The sequence below is a fragment of the Chlorocebus sabaeus genome, chromosome 18 (genome assembly GCF_047675955.1).
Source record: "Chlorocebus sabaeus isolate Y175 chromosome 18, mChlSab1.0.hap1, whole genome shotgun sequence".
Taxonomy (NCBI): Eukaryota; Metazoa; Chordata; class Mammalia; order Primates; family Cercopithecidae; genus Chlorocebus; species Chlorocebus sabaeus.
In genome coordinates this window covers 74,181,147-74,197,914 of record NC_132921.1, presented here as the reverse complement: position 1 = coordinate 74,197,914, position 16,768 = coordinate 74,181,147, and the positions used below count along the sequence as shown (strand labels likewise).

Sequence of the window (16,768 nt, the reverse complement as noted above, 5' to 3'; positions counted from 1 at the left end):
TCCTTTCCCCATTGCTTATTTTTGCTGATTTGTTGAAGATCAGATGGTTGTAGGTGTGTGGCTTTATTTCTGGGTTCTCTATTCTGTTCCACTGGTTTATATGTCTGTTTTTGTTTTGCTACCATGCTGTTACGGTTACTGTAGCCTTATAGTATAGTTTTAAGTCAGGTAGCACGATGCCTCCAGATTTGTTCTTCTTGTTAGGACTGCTTTTGTTATTCAGGTTGTTTTTTTGGCTTTGTATGAATTTTAGCATAGTTGTTTCCAGTTTTGTGAAAAATGACGTTGGTAGTTTGATAGGAACAGCATTAACTGTAGGCTGCTTTGGGCCCAGCTTGGGTTTTGACTGGGACTGTGTTGAACATGTAGACCAATTTAGGGAGCGCTGCTGCCTTAACAAGGTTAAGTCTTCTGATCGACTGACACGGGATGTCTTTCTTGTTGGGTTTCTTTTTGCGATACCTCCTCATACGCTGAACTCTATTCGAGCAGTGTGTTTATCCCGCCTCATACGCTGAACTCTATTCGAGCAGTGTGTTTATCCCGTTCTGCTTTGCTTCTGTTGTGGTTTGGGAAACGAACTAAACTACACGTGTAGAACTGTGTGTCTTTCCAAAAAAAGTGAGAAACCCTCTGAAAGCCTCTTATACAGACCCAGTAAAGTGTGTAGTTTGCAACAACTGCTACAGCAGCTTCAAGATTTTTTTACGGTCATTTCTGAGTTCACAGCTACATTCTATAACTTACTTTCAGTCTGAATGTCTAATAAATGAGCCAGTGAGCTTCAGCAATTAGAATGAAAAAGTATATTGCTGAGGCCAGGTGGGGGATTAGTGTTATTAGGAGACATTTGAAGGGAATATGTCAGGTATAGAAATGAATTAACATTTAAGAGGGTCATAGTAGCTGGAGCAATCTGTCACCCATGAAGATACACTGCTGACTATGCCACAAACACTGAACTGTTTTTGGGTAATGGCAGGTTTTTCTGACTACGGCTGATAGACAAAACTCTCATCTCCATCAGTGCAGTATGACTGTAAGCACTGGCAGTCTATGGTCTTTACTGCTAAGTGCGCCACTTTGTTTAGCGGACTGCTTCTTCACACTGAGACTGCCCGCTACAGCGCACTGTGAGTGAGGCAGGCTCTTCTCTCGGGTGCACACTGGCTCTGTGAGTAGCACTGCTCTGGGTGAAACAAGCTAAATGGGTGGAATCAAATGAGGCACTCCTGGACAATTTACATGAAGTTCTTACTAACTGCCTATGGAAAAAAATATCGAAACCTACTTTTTGGATCCCATGGCTTTCCAGTAGACCAGAAATAGGAGAACACCTGAATGCTGCATAGGTGGCTCTAAAAACGTCTCCACTTTCATCAACTCCCTGCAAAGCAATCATTTAAACAAATTAAAAACCATAAAGCCAACGGATCAATCCCACAGAGACACTATTACCTCTCTGGCTGCTGAGAACACACCACCACACTTAGCAGTGGAAAACGAGAACGCCAGGTATTCCCAAAATGGGAGTGCTACCTGACTGAGCTCTGCAGAAGGCCATCATGCTGACTCACATCACCAAAGGAGAGGTCACACAAGGCGACTTTTGTCACTTCCCTGGCTATAGTGATCTTTATGGTGAGGCTCACAATGTCAAACAACTATCTTTTGCTCAAAGACTCTGAAGACCCTGTTGAAAGTGCATTTTAATAACTTATGCAATACCAGTTTTTAATTTGTATTCACTTATTTTTTTAAGACAGGGTAATACCTGCTCTGCTGCCTAGGCTGGCGTGCAGTGGCGCAATCATGGCTCACTGCAGCCTCGACGGCCTGGGCTCAAGCAATCCTCCCACCTCAGCCTCCCAAGTAGTTTTAAATTTTTTCACAGTAGGTCCAGAAACTGTTTTTTGTACACATTTGTTTGGTATTATGGCTCAAAACTGTTACTATCACACAAAATATATGGCAGAGACCACAGCCCTGTTCTAAACACCACCAATGACAAACCCACTGAATTCAGGCGGTGCCCTGGTAGAGACGACTGCCACAGACAGTAGGCTACCACTCACTGGCAAAGAGCGCTCAGCTCCCTTTCCTGCACCGCTGGCTGGGAACATACGACAGCACTCAGAACATGAGGGGAAAGCCATGCATGTGTACATACAATGCTCAGAAATACGGTTTTTACGTATTTCTCAAAATAAAGTTATTTCAGATAAAATTAGAGCTAGGAGACAGCATTAAATGGAGCAAACATGTATTTCCACACATATTCTCTAATTTGACTCTCAAAACCATCTTGTGAAAAAGACTGGGCATATATCATCCTCATCCAAAGAGAAAACCAACTAAATGAATTGGTGGAACAAATAACCAGCAAGGCCAGGTGCAGCAGCTCACACCTGTAATCCCAACACTTTGGGAGGCTGAGGTGGGAAGATCACTTGAGATCAGGAGTTCGAGACCAGACTGGGCAGTGAAGTGAGGCTCCATCTCTACAAAAAAACAAAAAGTTAGCTGGACGTGGTGGTACACACCTGTGGTCCCAGCCACATGGGAGGCTGAGGCCGGAGGATCACTTGAGCCTGGGAGGTTGAGGCTACAGTGAGCAGTGTTCACACCACTGCACTCCAGCCTGGGCGACAGAGCAAGACTTTTGTCTCAGAAAACAAACAAGCAAATAACCAATAATATCAACCTATGCTCATAGTCAGTTTTTAGAACGTCCTGGAAAAAGTTTAAACATTAAAACGATTATATCTGAGGCAGTCATGACTGACCTTGACATAAGGTGGAGCTAAAGATGACAGATGCCATTTCACGTCTGTGGTGCCGTGATTCTCGAGTTCCAGACAGCTCTCTAAAAGGAACACATGTATCATAACCCAAACCCAGAGAGACTGGAGAACAAGCAGATGACTGTGACAGGCCTTACTACCTCATACTGGGGTTAAAAGAACCCAATCACTAGATCCCTAAAGGAGTTCAACAAGAACCACAGTATTTTCTTTAAAAATCAGGTATGTGAGATATTCTGTTTTAGGTTTTATTACAAGTATAATGCAAAGATACCAAGGGGCTTATGCAGAGGAGCAATAAGATGATTTACATTTTTAAAGCGTTACAGACTGCTCTGTAGAAAAGATACTACAAGGCATTGAAGTGGACGAGGAAGCCCAGGTAAGTCACGGCTGCAGCAGTTTGGCTGTGACATGACGCACAGGGTGACTGCCTCCAGCTTGGACAGTGGCAAAGGGGAGAAACAGACGTGGGCATGTGTGGCCTCTACTTGGAAGACAGGCTTCACAGGACTTGCTGACGGACTGAGTGGGAAGAGGGAGGAAGAAGAGAACTCAGAAATAACAACCGATGAACAGACAGTGGTGCCACCTACTGCCATGGTTGAGCCTGGAGGAGGTGTAGGGCTTCTCCTGGGCATACCACACCTGATGTGCCCGTGAGACGCCCACATGTGGGAGCCAAGCAGGGACCGGGGGGTGATGCCTGGGCCCCAGCACACGGGAAGTCATGACAGCCACAGGCCACAGGCCACAGGCCATCATCACACAGGGGAACACAGAGAAAGAAAGGCACAGGGAGGCCGGTCCGGGACCCTGCCAGTCTTCAGAAATCGGGGAGAGGAGTCAACAAGGGATCGGAGCAGGAGCAGGTGAGGCAGGAAAACTTGAGCCCCAGGGCATAGCAGCTGCACGGAGGAGTCCTCCAACGTGGAGGAGCAGTCGACAGTGCTGGGAAGTCAAGTCAACCAAGACACAAAACAGACCCTGGATTTGGCACATGGAGCTCTTAAGTGACCTCCACAGGATGGGGTTCCGGGCATGAGGTGATGGCAGCCAAAGCCTAAGGAAGTGAGGGCAGGGGGCTGCTGAGACGGGGGAAGCCACAAGGAAAGGGTGTGGGGGCCAAGGAAGATGCTTCTTAACCCGGTAATGGTGGAGTATGCTGGGTGCTGGTGGAGACGCATCAACAAGGAGGGAGAAGCTGATGGCTCTGGAGAGAGAGGGGACCACAGGAAGCCCCCGAAAGGTGAGAAGGGACAGGCCCGGTTCCAGGCAGAGGGTTCATCTGCGACGGAAACAGAAGCCGTTCACTGAGTCTCAGGGCCTCTGTATTTTTCATGTGTGAGGCAAAGTCAAGGGTTAGGAAGAGTGACAGCAGGAGCAGGGGAGCGGGCAGAAGCTCCCAGTGGAGAGAAGGGCCCCCAGTTGCGGGGGGTGGCGGGAGCTGCAGGACACACAGAGAAGCAGAGGCAGCAAAGCCTCAGGTGGAGGGGCACCAGGAACCCCCAGCAAGGCGGAGCAGCTCCCTCCAGCGTGGTTTCACTGCAAGGGTGGAGGCAGGAGGAGCCAGGCTCCTGGGACAAGCCAGGGCTGGGATCTTGCCAGGCAGGAACAGAGAGGGAGAGGAGCACCCTACAGTCACGGAAGCCTGGGAAACAGCAACTATGAGGATAGACTCAGGAGTCAAGGGAGTGACAAGAGGAGAGGGGCATGGGCAGGCTGGGAAAGAGCACAAAACAGGCAGGGCCCTCGGGCAGGGGGGCTCTCAGGGAGGACAGAAAACTGCTGTGAGCCCTGGGTGAGTGAGCTGAAGAGATGGGCGACAGTCAGCAAGTGCCAGGCTCAGAGTGGGGAGCTCCAGAGCTGAACAACAAGGTCTGGGAGGAAGACCATGGAAGCAGGAGGCTGAGGCTGGGGGTAGACAACATCAGTGGAGAGGCAAGGAGTTAGAGGGTCAGGCAAGAGATGCACCCATATCATTTCTAACAGGTCCCCCGACAACACTGCTCATTTAGCCTGAGCCAGCAGAGAGAGAGACAGACAGGGACAAAAAGAAATGATCTCAAGACTCTCGAGGAATGTCAGCAATACAGAGTGCCTAACGGACAACAAACAGCATGCTAACTGCTGTACATGTATCACTACCACTGAACACGAATGCTCCTCACGTCCCAATAAACCCATCCTAAGTTGCAATGAACCTAAGTGGAAAATGCATTTAATCCCCCTAACCTACCCAACATCATAGCTTAGCCGAGCCTGCCTGAAACGTCTGAGAACACTTACCTGAGCCCACAGATGGGCAAATCCTCTAGCACAAAGTTCATTTTATAACACGGGGTGGAAGATCTCAGGTCATTTACTGAAGACAGTGCACTGCAGAATACAGTATCCGCCGTTCACCCTTGTGATCGCGGCTGACTAGAAGCTGTGGCTCAGGGTTACCGCCGCTCAGAATCACAAGAGGGTGCAGCACCGTGTGTCGCTACCCAGGGCAAGGTCAAAAATCAAAGTGCGATTTTCATTGAATGCACATGGCTTTCACACCACCACTAGGTCAAAAAATGGTAAATCGAGCCACCGTAAGTCAGGGTCTGCCCATATAGGAATTACTGAATTTATCCTCGAAGGCTTCTCTGGAAGGAGTTAATTCCAAAGGCCATTTTACAAACGGGGAAACTGAGCAAGTCTACTGGACCTGTCTGGAGCCTCAAGGTCACGTGAGTCAGTGATGAAGCCGGGCTCCACCACTGGCCTGCCTTCTTCATCTGCTAACTTATTAACAACTGTGGTCAAGGATCTTGTGAAAGTTGCACAGGAAAGATTCTGACCATCAAATAAAACCTAGGATTCCTGGAATACACACAGTTAGTAAATGCCAAGATTTCACATTTCAAGATTGTTTAGATCCCAAATCCAGCCCATCATGGAAATGATTGCTAGTGACCACTTTCCCCCTGAAGGAGGAGGAAATCTGTATTTATCACCAACTTATTATGGCTAAGAATTAAGCATAGACTCAATATATCAGCAGACATTTGAATTACAAAATTTTGTGATACAATACCTGAAGTTTCACCAGGTTCTGTTGTAGGAAAAGTAATACTCTTCTTTCTTATTTCAACTTTTGTGGAAGGCGGTTTTGTCATTGGTTTCACCAAATGACTAACTGAAGGCTCAGATGCTGGGGAAAGAATTCCAAATGGTTTGGAGGTCAAACGAGTTAAAAGTTCCACCTGAGTTAAATCTTCTCGAATCTGAACTTTCACAATTTTCTGAAATGAGCCAAAGACAGGGATAAGCTACAAAAAACGTACCTATCATTTTAAACGAAACAATTCCATTTTTAAATCATGGTAGAGAAAAGAAATGCCAAACAAATGAAACATCAATAAATTTAGGAATTAAAGTTTATTTATTTAGATCTCAAAGTAAATCTGTGACTCTATCTCCTCTCTCCCACTACCTTTGTTTTTAAAGCAAATTTCGAAAATTAGTAATCACTTCTAGGCTCCAATCTCCACACCCATTCCCCAGATAACTGTTCTGATCACTGTGGAAAAATTCTATACCAATGCTCTAACTAGCTGGCCTCAGAATACAAATAATCATGCCTCGGTATCCACGGCAGATCAGTTCCAGGATCCCGAGGACGCTAAAATCCTCAATGCTCAAGTCCTGTATATCAAGTGACACAGTATTTGCACATAACCTACATACATCCTCCCATATACTTTAGTTCACCTCTAGGGTACTTATAATACCTAATACAGGGCAAATGCTATGCAAACATTTGTTATACTGTATTTATTTGTATTTTTCCCCCAAATAATTTCAGTCTGTGGTTGAATAATTTCAATCCTTGGATGTGGAACCCACAAATATGAAGCGCCAAGTATACCTCCATTTGATTTCTGAAATTAGGTGCTAATAAGGATTATGAAATTGAAGCTACACACTAACAGAACTGTCACTAAAAGAAAAACCAAACCACTTTTAAAAGTACCTTCTGTCCAGCATCACAGTGTATATAGATCAAACCACTCCACGGGAACATTGACTGTTTTGTGGATAAGGAGGAATTAGGACTCACAAGAATTTGTAGTTTACTCCTTTAAAAAAAATTAGTAAGAAAATTAGAAAGAGCCTGCATTTTAACAGCAGTAATCACAGGAGTTATAAATACTGTCTACCAGCCAATGGCCATTTCCTCACTGCTCAGGCAGAGCAGAGAACAGAGCTCACTCCACGCGGCTCCCACGCGCTCAGCCCACCTCCACCCGACTCAACGGCTAACAAGGAGCTCGCCAGTGCAAACCCATGACGCAAGGGCAAAACTCATGTGAAAACAAACCATGACTTAGGAATATCATTTTAAAAGCAACTCACGGTAAAAATTTCTAGAGCAAAAGACCAAGACTACAAAAGCTCTGAGCCACATGAGAATAAAGAAGAATGTAGGTGCAGCACGGAGAGAATGAAGCAGCTGCAGAGGAAACTGGAAAAAAGGGTGGGGGAGACGGAGAAGAAATGAAGAAAAAAATGTGTTTCTATATGACCCGGCTGCTCATATTTTCTGGGCTCAATATTCTCTTCAAGAGCCAGGGGATGCCAGAGAAGAGTTTAAAAGTGGAAAATGGGATCAGACTTGTGATTTTTTAAGAAATTACCAGACTGAAAAGCTATTTCAGTCAACATGTCAAAAATGACAGGGCAAGATTGTCTTCCCCTGACAAACACACGGGGCTACAGAAAAAGCGGCCTGTGAGGAACCTGCTCTACCGTTAGCTGAAAGGGTGTGTGGCACATGAGAAACACTTGCTGCATGCCGAATTGACTGCTCTGGTTCCCACAACGTCTCTCTGGAGTATCCCTAACCATGCCTCAGCTCAAAGTCTCAGTCAAGTAAACTCTCCTAAAATTTCAGCATATCATTTTGCAAAAACTAAATAAACTTCATGTGGTCTCTCTGCAAAGCTGCTAATCCCAGATAGAAGGGAACACGCAGCCGTGGGCGCCACGCGCTGGCCAGGTGAGGTCCCGAAACGCCGCAGAGCTGTGGCTTTCCCACCTATCGACAACCAGGCTGTGGACAGGCTGTGGCCGTGTGTAAACAGCTGGCCCCAAGAGACGTCCTTCTGTCCTAGAATACTCTACGTAGAAAATGGTCAGCAAGGTTATGGCTCATACATACTAAAAGCGAGGAAGCTTTGTCTGAAAAACATTCAGAAAAAGCTAGCAGAACACACAACCCAAACCAAGATAAGAAGCGGCAGAAGTGTTTGGGCTCGGGACACATCGCGACCCCTCATCCCATGTCCAGCTGCATTCCTTGCTTTGTCATTTTGTGGGCAGAGTCCTAAGAAGGAAACGCTCTGAAGTCTTCCACACCAGGGACTCTGTTCCACCTCAAATGTGTGTGTCCCTTTACCCTCCTGGGTGACAACATAACCAGCCGTGTGCAGATCTCTGCTCCACTAGTCCGCCTGCCGCTTGAGCCCACAGCTGACCTGCAGAACCATGCACGTGCTTTGTGCAGAGTCAGCACGGTGCAAAATTTAACTGGATAAACTACAATGACATATTATTTGACCTTTAGAAAGTCACCAAGCCAGCATCTAAGTAACACGCAGAGGAACACAGAAGTCAGACTTACTCTGGGGCAACACATCCATGCTGCGGTGTGACTGTGAGGCAATGCGCTGGCCAGCACAGCTCAAATCTCAATAACCTCACAGAGTTATTCACAATCTGAAAACATCCAGTTTTTGCCATGTCACCTATTTTGTCAGATAAATAAAATGTTACTTACATTTAACAACAGTGAAAAAGACAAATGTTAACAACTAATAAACCAGAACCCTAAATAGATACATGAGTATGCTACTGCTTTCTCAACTGTGCAATTACAGAAATTTCCAATCCTTGGTAGTAAACAAAAGGAAAAAGGAAACCTGGAAATTGTCACTGCTTGGTCTTAACCTGAGCACACACCTGCATAGCAGATTCACTCTACTCTGCACCAATGCTGTATCTCTGTGGGCAGGGGTATGGCTCTGCCACTGGGTAACTGGGAGCCTCGTTGAGGAGTGTGGCCCTGGGACAAGGACTCTGCTCTAGGCAAGTCTGAGTGGGGTCTCCAACAGTGGAAGCAGGACCTGGGCAAGGCACAGCTCAATGTGCAAGAGCCCATGTGTGTCTTGGATGGGCCATGGGTACAAAGGAAGTACAGGCCCAGACGCCAGAACAGACCTCTGAGGTATCACAGCTGACATACTCACAAGGAGAAGGAGCTACTAGAATCAAGTGCTCGGGCAGGACAGTCCACGGCTCTTCGGAGGCCAGCTGATCCGGAGGCGGGCGAGCCGCCTGTGAGAGAAGAGGAGAACCTTGAGGACCTTTGACTGGTAAAACATCCAAAGAGATGTTGCCACCATGTCTCCCAGAAGCTCCCAAGTCGCTAAAAAATTATTTAAAAATGAAAAAGTTAGACAAAAAGAGATAGAGACAGAAGTTAAAAATGATAAAAGGCCAGATTGTATCACATACTTTTATACTAATTCTTCATAAATCTAAAAACATTAAAAGTTAAAAGTGCATTATATATCAGGTATTTTTTAGCGAATAAAAATTATTCATATTGTGTATAGTTTACAGTGTGTATAGGCTGCGTGTGGTGGCTCATGCCTATAATCCCAGCACTTTGGGAGGCCGAGGCGGGAGGATCGCTTGAGGCCAGGAGTTTGAGAACAGCCTAGGCAACATAGCAAGACACCACCTCTACAAAAAGATAAAAGAAAAATTAGCTGGGAGTGGTGGCAGGTGTCTGTAGTCCCAGCTACCAGGAAGGCCGAGGCAGAAGAATTACTTGAGGCCAGGAGTCCAACCTGGGCTACACAGCAAAACCCTGTCTTTAAAAAAAATACATGAAGTATAGGGGTGACAGGCGTGGGTGGTTGCACTGGGACTTGCAGGGAACAGTTAGCCAGTCTGGGTCAGCGGCACTGAGCTCAGGGAGACAGCCGTGCAATGGAAAGATTAGTTAAAAAATTGGAGGATTAAGTAAAAGCGTAAATATGTTGAGGATAATGGGGCCAGGGTTCCCAGTACTGGAGAAAAGGGTATAAATGTGGAAAGGCACTGTGGTGTTAGACTAGAATTGGAGGCTTCAGAGGAAGCTCATTTAACATATTTATAAACACAAGTAAATACAGAAGTGTGTGGATTTGTGTATTAGTCCACATTTCCTGGGTTTGTCCACAGGGAGAGCCTAGAAGCAAGGGTATCTCAACAGCATGAGTACACCTAGTGCCTGCACCCTGGTTTCTAACACCATTCATTCTCTACTCTCAGCTTCTGAGAGAAATGGTTATTCTGGGGGGCGGGGTGGGGAGCGCAAGGAAAGTATAGGATGAGCCTAAACATCCTACTGTGCTAATGAGTAAGAAAGTGCTCAAAGAAGGACGGGGGACCCATCAAAAGGACCGCAAGCCAGAATGCAATGCAGGACCAAATAACGACAGCGAAGGACCCACACTGCACCCTGCACCCACGAGCCCACTCCAGTATCAGTGACTCATTACACAAAAAGGCCAAAAGCAAATCTCTTCCTCATAGGAAAAAGCCAATTAATACATGTAGAAAGATAGAATTAGAAATCACCCTTTGGTAACCATGATGAAAATAATTCAGGCAACAAGCATCAATGGATGCTCACAGTTTGATAAGGAACAGATAATCATGATCTTTAAGGAACTCCCTCTAAGATATTCATCAGCTTTACAGTGGAGAAATCTGGCAGGCACCGTTTTTAACTAAGTGATAGCACAAATTAGCATTGTACACTGCCTGAGAAGATGCACCGAGAAAACAAACAGCATCATTCCTGCCAAAAGTGTGAAAATTGAATCTGCAAACTGAAATTGTGGGATGTTTTACAAAGTAACTGGCCTGGACTCCAAAAAAACATCAAGGTCATTGGTAAGAAAGGGTTAGCAGTTGGCCTGCAATCTATTTTCTCCTTTCTACCAAGGAATGCTCAATAAAAAAGAAAGGTGATTTGGTGAAATCTGCTAGTGATCTTGCTAGTGACAGATCTCCTAGCAAACACACTAATGTCCTTATCTATGGAATGCTTTTCGCAAGATGTATCTGCTCTGTCTAGAATTATTTGTGGTAAAGAAACCTGAAGCTTCTGATTTTATGGGATACAGTTATTTGAAAAATTACCACATAAGTCATGTAATTATCAAAGTGCAAAATAGAACTTTCATGCTCAATACAGCTCCTCCTTTCGGGTAAGCCATGTAGCACACGCACAATTTAGAGACCTTGTGTCAAAACTGAACAAGACCTCAAGTATTAATGCGGCCAAAAGGACCTAGGAAGCGCCACCGCCAGTCCCAGACTTCTCCAGGCTTCACCTAAAGTTACTAGTAAGCTTAATTCTGGGTGAAGTCTTTGATTTCGTGGATCTGATACAATAATCGAACCTTCAGTATTATCTCAGTCAGGAAAGATAAGGAAAGGCTAAGGAACTCTATTCTGAAAGAGAGTAAGCAGACAGCGTAAGTAAATGCAGCATGTGATGTTAGATTACATTCTGGACCAGAGAGGAGGCGGCAAAGATGAAGGTTATTTTTTGTTGTTGTTTTGTCATTTAACTATAATATAAAGGACATGATTGGAACAAACAATAACGTGTGGATGGAGCCTGTGGACTAAATGATTGTAGTGTATTGCTATTAAACGTTCTAATTTGGATGAGTTTTCCAGGGCTATGTAGGAGATTGTTTTTCTCATTTTGTTTTTGAGACGGAGTCTTGCTCTGTCGCCCAGGCTGGAATGCAATGGCCTCATCTCAGTTCACTGCAAGCTCCGCCTCCCGGGTTCACACCATTCTCCTGCCTCAGCCTCCCCTGTAGCTGGGACTACAGGCACCCGCCACCTCGCCCGGCTAGCTTTTTGTATTTTTTTTTAGTAGAGACGGGGTTTCACCGTGTTAGCCAGGATGATCTCGATCTGACCTTGTGATCCGCCTGCCTTGGCCTCCCAAAGTGCTGGGATTACAGGCGTGAGCCACCGCACCCGGCCTCGGCCTCCCAGAGTGCTGGGATTACAGGCGTGAGCCACCAAGCCCGGCCTCAGCCTCCCAGAGTGCTGGGATTACAGGCGTGAGCCACCAAGCCCGGCCTCGGCCTCCCAGAGTGCTGGGATTACAGGCGGGAGCCACCAAGCCCGGCCATAGGAGAGTGTTTTTAGGACATTTAGGGCTAATTGGTTATCATGCCTGAAACTTACTCTTAGATGGTTCAGAAAAATGTTCCATATAAATAGAGGATGATAAGGTAAAGGTGGTAAAACAACGTGAGTCTGAGTGCAGCATATATGGGAGTTCTCTGCACTATTTCTAAACTTTCTTGAAAGTTTGAAATTATTTCAACTTAAATTTTAAAATAAAGGTGAAATAAAAATTTTGAGACAAAATAATAATAATAGTAAAGTACAGGAAAAAAGATCAGCTTTGCTATGAATCGAATCATCCTGAAATCAGGTCATTTATTTTACCTTGTAGATTCCAAGCTAGCTTTGGAAGAAGGCTGAAGGAATTCTCTGCTAGAAATGCAATCTCTGAATTCTCCAATTACTGAAAGTATAATTTTACACATGCTTCCATAAAAGAGCTGAACATCATTAGGCCGTTGGGGAAGATCATATACTGAAATAGGAAATAATGTTTGAAATACATTAATGTTCACACAAGCACACCACAAAGTAACAGATACATTTGCATATTTACAGCTGTAGAATATTAGTTTCCTGGGTTGGGGGAGGTAACATTAGGATTAGTAGTACACCTCCTGGCACAAAATTACAGTGAATTCAGCACCAATGGCTGACAGCTCAGACTTGGAACCTGAATTTGAACTACCTTTGCCACTCATTTACTTTGTGACTTTTGGCAAGTTACTTAACCTCTCTGAACTTAGTTACCTCAACTACAATACAGAGTAACGATCTGTATCAGGGGTTGTGAGCATTAAAATAAGAATGCTTTTGCAGATATATTCGGCAACAAACATTTATATGAAGCTTAATGTAGACATTGTTCTAATCCCTTTATATATATTAATTTAGTTAATTTTCAAAACAATTCTTTGAGATAGGTACTGTTACCCCTACTGCAAAGAGGAAGAATCTGAAGCACAGAAGTTAAGGGTCCATGATTTTTAAGTAGCAGTCTCACAGACATTCAATTTAAAGTAAATCTAGAAACCAGCACTACTAATATTGTTAGATTAGTGAAACAGTATTCAAGATTAACATCTCTAGATTAGGCCACCCAAATTTATATATACAAGAAATGTTAAATTAGATGGTCTTTGAGTATCATATATTTTGACGTGGAAATTTTAAAAGAACACAGTAACTATAAATTTAGATTTATAACTTAACCAAGACTCTTGACTGAAAAAGTTTAAATCAACTACAAAAATATGTGCCATAAATTACACATTTTGTAAAAGCAAGATTGTTACAAATCTTTGGAACAGTAACATGCTCAAGGAAATGTTACTGAAATTCATCACATAAAAGCTTCAGCTGCAGTGTCCTCACAGGTGATCTATGGTACAAACCAACAAATAAAGTGAAACTGTTTTCTCCGTTCATCTGGACAATAAATATATAATCACAAGGAATACAGTATTCCTTGAGGTGAAATTCTGGTGTCCCAAAGACCTGGCCTGAGTCCCAGCTCAACCCCATCTTAGATGGGTGATCTTGAAAGCTACTTGAGCTCTTGGTTGGCTGTGTCAACACAACTCTTCATATAATATGTGTACTTAATGTTTGGACATGCAGCTCTACCTGGAGCATTCGCCCTTATTCTGGTCTCATCTTCACCTTACCACCTCCTCCTTTTTCTTCAAGTATACCACAAGAATCATCTCATTCTAAGTGAGGTGCCCTCCCAGATTTATAAACACAGCTCTCTCTATCACAGCACTTTTCACATCACACCTGAGTCATCTGTCTTCCCCTGAGTCTGTAAGCCCCTCATGGACAAGGACTGCATCCAGTACCTCTGCATCCAGTGTCCATAGACCTACTGGCACTCTGTCTTCTCAGGATGCATCCATCATTCAACGAGAGGACTATCGTTGTATGGTGGGGCTATGCCACCTTCTGAACCACTGCAAACTCTGGCTCCCTACAGTCTTCACCACAGTTGCACCGTGTTACTAAGTGTTTGTGTTCCATCTCCACAGCACAGTTCAGCTTATCTCGTATTTGGATCCTTCCTCTGAGGAAGAGGCAGGGCTGCAGTGGGACGGATGGGTCTTCAGTTTCCACTTCAAATCCAAGGCTTTTTTCCTTTGCTCTGGTCCCCTAGCACACTCCTAACAAGACCATTTCAAGTCTTTTTGTCATTTTTAACTAACTCATCCTTGTCTTCCCTTTGAGCAGATGATCTAGACACCCACTTATTGAAAAGTTCACAGACTATTCAACATCACCCCTACCAAGGCATAAATGTCCTTTCATCACTTCATATTTCAGAAGCAAAATATAATCCATCACTAAAAAAGTAGAAAATAAAAACAGGGAAAAGCTACCACCAGAAATTTACCACCAAAACTAGCCACTTATTCTTTTGGTGTGTATATGCCTGTAATTTTACTTATGTAAATATATGTAATAATTTTTAGCAAAATAACATCTTACTATGCAAACTTCAAAAAGGTTTTGTGATAAATGAAGAGCTTTCCATGTCATTCAGAACAGATTCACATTATTGTTCTAATGGCTTCAAAATACTCTACTGTGGCCAGGTGCGGTGGCTCACGCCTGTAAAACCCAGAACTTTGGGAGGCGGAGGCGAGGGGATCAAGAAGTCAGGAGATCGAGACCATACTGGCTAACATGGTGAACCCCCGTCTCTACTAAAAAATACAAAATAATTAGCTGGGTGTGGTGGTGGGCGCCTGTAGTCCCACCTACTCGGGAGGCTGAGGCAGGAGAATGGCGTGAAACCGGGAGGCAGAGCTTGCAGTGAGCAGAGATCGCGCCACTGCACTCCAGCCTGGGGGACAGACCAAGGCTCAGTCTCAAAAAAAAAAAAAAATTCTACTGCATAATTAAATGACTCCCTATTCTTGGGCATTAAGGTTACTTCTAGCTTCTTGCTATTATAAACAACACTATGGTGAAAATCTGTATATACATTTTTACACAGTCTGTATGTCTCAATATAATTATATTTTGTAGGAATAATAAATACTATTAAATATTTGAAATGTTTAGTGTAAACAGGGCTAACCATCTAGGTTAGTGTCACCTTATTACTACCTATTTTGAAGATTTTTTGCCACCACTACATCTTCCATAAATCTTACAATAGGCACGATAGGACAGTAACCTCAAAATGAGTGCGAGTTTACAATCAAATCTAAGTAGCAATTAATTTGATTTAATAATGACCATTTACTTCTTCCTGTTTACAAGGTTGCCTAGAGAATAAGTGCAGAAAGTATTAGTAACATGTAACATTTATACAGCTGCAAAGCTCTTTCACTGAATCCTTGTTAACAACTCCGTATGGATGAAAAGCTAGATGTCGATCCTCTTCCCATTTACAAGATAAGGAAACTGACATTCAATAATGTAATTTGTTCAAACTCGTACAGCAGGGCTGTGGCTCAAACTCTGCCTGACACTGTATCTAAACTAACACTTCCTTCTTATATCACATTACTGGACCTAGATAATACTATAAATGACCCAAAAGATTTAATACATCAAGACACGCCGAAATTCTTACCTTCAGTTACTAATAGCTCATCTTGAAATGCTTCAACAAAATTGATGTTTTGAAACACACTGTGTTCTGGAAGTATCTCTTTTATCATCTCTGGTTTATGTAACAGGGCCCTGGCATGAGAGATTTATTTATTTATTTATTTATTTAAAAGTGCCATTATATATAAAATAACTTTAATTAGATTTTCACTAATGCATTTGGCAAATCCCACTAATACTGAAATATCAGTACACAGACCTTACACCTAAAAGAAAAATCTGTTTTGGAAGTTCCCTTGAAATTTACACATGGTAGTAAAATTATCAGTTTCAGTTAAATATTAACATCAAACAAGAATTCCCTAAAAGAAGAGTAAAACTAGATTCTTTTCAGGTCCTACATTTTCATTATTTGTGATAATGTGGTCATAGCTAGAAATTTGTCTCAGAACACAAAAGAACATGCTAAAAAATGGGAAGATTTGAAGGGGAACATCTCAATTACCATATAACCATGTTTATCTGGCTCCTTCCAGAGAATCTGAGGTGAGAAAACCGAAATGTAAATTTCTCTATAATACTCAGATGTCCACAAAGAAAATCTCACTACTATAATTTTATGTCAAAGAGGAGTTTGAAAACAATACGCTGACTTCTCTATCCCAATTGAGAAAAAGAAAAACATCAGAATACCTCATAATATGATTTCTCCAAATGTCAGTTTCTATTTCCAAAATACTTAAATAAGAAACAAAACCAGGTTCAAAGGCAAGCTTTTTATTTGGTCTGTTCTAACATCATGTAGCAAGCCGCCATTAAATTCCCTCTTGTAAAACATTCCAATGACCCTCAACAAATTAAAAACAAAACAATTTCCCAAATTCTGTATCAGAATAAAACACAGCCAAGCACAAAGGGTTGGAAGGAGACAGGCGTATTCCTCCACATCCCCTTTCTAATGATTTTTTATTAGCAGGTGACACACTATGAGCTGCACTCATCCTGTGTTTAGGTCCTTTAGTCTAGGAAACTACACTTTACAATGAGAGAATTCATATCTTTGAATCACACCTAAACCTAAATCAACATTCTAAATTTTCCAACAGTTCAGCATATCAAACTATGTTTAAATTATCTATTTATTTATTTATTTGAGAGGT

At 43.2% G+C, this 16,768-nt stretch overlaps 1 protein-coding gene across 10 annotated transcripts in view; it reads right to left on the bottom strand.

Moving 5' to 3' along the window:
- Positions 1 to 16,768, bottom strand: part of CEP192 (centrosomal protein 192) — a 145,953-nt gene that overhangs the window by 17,284 nt on the left and 111,901 nt on the right. For 9 of the 10 annotated variants that reach the window (XM_037982522.2, XM_037982521.2, XM_037982524.2 and 6 more), the window contains 8 exons: positions 15,631 to 15,740; positions 12,375 to 12,525; positions 9,089 to 9,267; positions 8,464 to 8,587; positions 6,814 to 6,919; positions 5,875 to 6,082; positions 2,787 to 2,866; positions 1,292 to 1,387 (listed from right to left, as the gene is read on the bottom strand). In XM_037982522.2, the coding sequence (XP_037838450.2) occupies positions 1,292 to 1,387; positions 2,787 to 2,866; positions 5,875 to 6,082; positions 6,814 to 6,919; positions 8,464 to 8,587; positions 9,089 to 9,267; positions 12,375 to 12,525; positions 15,631 to 15,740 (1,054 nt within the window). The remainder of the gene's footprint in view (positions 1 to 1,291; positions 1,388 to 2,786; positions 2,867 to 5,874; positions 6,083 to 6,813; positions 6,920 to 8,463; positions 8,588 to 9,088; positions 9,268 to 12,374; positions 12,526 to 15,630; positions 15,741 to 16,768) is intronic. The other variant, XM_073006494.1, reaches the window with a different exon arrangement.